Consider the following 2,173-nt stretch of genomic DNA (forward strand, 5'->3'; position numbering starts at 1 on the left):
TATTGGAAATAGAGATTTCAAAATTAATTCAATTCTTTAAAATCTATCCAGAAAATTAGGACCTCAATAACTTAACTCCTCCTATAATCAACCCCCTCACACTTCCTCAAAATCATCTTTTAATTACATTCATTCCTTAAATCATGTTTAATTTGCCCCACATAATAAATTTTACCTCATGTATTAAGTGTGTGTCTATGTATAATATATATTATGTATTTTGAAGACAAAGTATATAATATTATTATACCTAAAAATATATGAAATATTTCATTTATTTAGTCATATTAACTAGGTACAAAAATCTTCAAAACGCATGGTATATTCTATTTATCTACTTGGGTTTTAGTTATAAAAATAATATTTACTTTATTTAGATATCATCCAACATTTTTAGGATTCGATTTTATGGTATAATTGAGGAACTAGATGAAAATTTCTTTATATACATATTACTCCTATTTGTTTAAAGAAGAGAGAGAAAAGTGAATAAGCAAAGCCCTTTTTCTTTAACGCTTAAGAGCCTGTTTGGAAAACCATCTTGAAAATGGATTTGAGCGTAATTACATAGTTTGACATATTTGTTTGGTCAAGTAATTATTTGGTGAGCATGAAATTGAGTGTAATTAGAGGGGTGTAATTACACTCTCCAATTCTCAAGGGGAGGTGAGAATTGGTAGTAATTACATTGTGTAATTACAAGGTTGCTTTTTAGTTTTTTTACTATTTGTTTTTATTTTAAATTATTTTCTTTATAATTTTTTATTTCTGTTATTTTAATTTTATAATTTTATTTTTACTTTTTAATTTCTTTTGAAATTTTAAAATATATTTTTTAATCTTTTATTTCTTTATCTTTACTTCTTGTGATTCCATGTAATTGCTTATAATTTATTTTTTTAATTTTTTTTTATTATTCTATTTTTTGAAACTATACCTCCTAATAGTAGAAATAACGAGTCACTAACAAAATTGACATATAATGAAAGTGGAATCTCGTTATTTTTTTTTTTTTTGAGAAATAAAGAAATTTTATTACCAATGACAATAAGTACAGATCGCTAGAAGAAAGAAAAAGACAACTCATTTACTCCTAGTAACTAGGCTATTGGACAGAAGGCCCCAATGCCTAGCGTACTTCTCAACCCCTATCTCTTCTGCTCACTATGGATAGAAATTTAAGTCTGAGTCTACTGGCTAGCTTGTATTTCTTGCCTCCTCTCACAAACAGATCCTGCACCACCTCCTTGAGGATAGATATCACATTCCGCTGCTTGTTTTGGAATAGCCTTAGGTTCCTCTCTTGCCAAATGTAATACACCGCACCAGCTATTGTCATTCTAAAGATTTCATCAATTGAGTTCTTACCCTTCATTTCTGTAGTTTCCCAGTGAATCTCATCTTCCCATATCTTCACATGTTTATTAATACCTTGCCAGTTCAGCAGCCTTTGCCGGATTTCTTTTGAAAAAATGCGTTCAAAAAACAGGTGACTAGTCGTCTCATCTGCCCAACCACATAATACACATTCCTTCTTAACTTGCATTCCCCATCGTAATAATCTCTCCTTAGTAGTTAATCTGCCTTGAATTGCTAGATTTAATATGAAAACCCATCTAGGAGTGGCATAATTGTTACATACCAATTTCTTCCATGGAACTTTAGGTTGCACACCTCTCAGCTTCTGATACATCAATTTGATAGGGAAGTAATTCATTTCTTGTATGTCGTTCAGCTCCAATCCAGCCTCAATAATGTACTTCTTTGCCTTAGGATCGACAGGATCCAAGATGCCTGTTTTGCCTCAATCTCCCAAATATTCCTTCCTTTCCCATAGTAAATATGGATCCACTTTACCCATAATTTGTCCTTTTTGTGCACAGATTCCACAGCAATTTACTCACTGCAGCTTTGTTCCATGTTTCTATATGAATGACATTGAATCCTCCTGCAGTTTTTGAGCAACATACTTTCTCCCAGGCTAAAGGTGCTTTCTTTGTGACCTCTGCTTGCCCTGCCCATAAGAAACTTCTACATGCTGTCTCTATCATGTGTACTATCTTCTTAGGGAGTATAAAAACATGAGACCAGAAGGCTTGAATACAGAATAACACATTCTTAATTAATTGTAGCTTGCCTGCATAAGAAAGGTATTTTGCGGTCCATGAAGTTA

General features: G+C 31.9%; 1 protein-coding gene across 1 annotated transcript; it reads right to left on the minus strand.

The window, feature by feature from the left end:
- Window positions 1-1,141: 1,141 nt before the first annotated feature.
- On the minus strand, window positions 1,142-1,717 carry LOC142172796 (uncharacterized). The gene has a single exon (XM_075236488.1). The coding sequence runs from the start codon at window positions 1,715-1,717 to the stop codon at window positions 1,142-1,144; it is 576 nt and encodes a 191-aa protein (XP_075092589.1).
- Between the last annotated feature and the right edge of the window lie 456 nt (window positions 1,718-2,173).

Source organism: Nicotiana tabacum, chromosome 18, assembly GCF_000715075.1.
Source record: "Nicotiana tabacum cultivar K326 chromosome 18, ASM71507v2, whole genome shotgun sequence".
Lineage (NCBI taxonomy): Eukaryota > Viridiplantae > Streptophyta > Magnoliopsida > Solanales > Solanaceae > Nicotiana > Nicotiana tabacum.

What these genes read in the sequence shown, in the direction of transcription:
- LOC142172796 (XM_075236488.1), bottom strand. Translation starts at nt 1,717, where the DNA reads ATGAATTACTTCCCTATCAAATTGATGTATCAGAAGCTGAGAGGTGTG.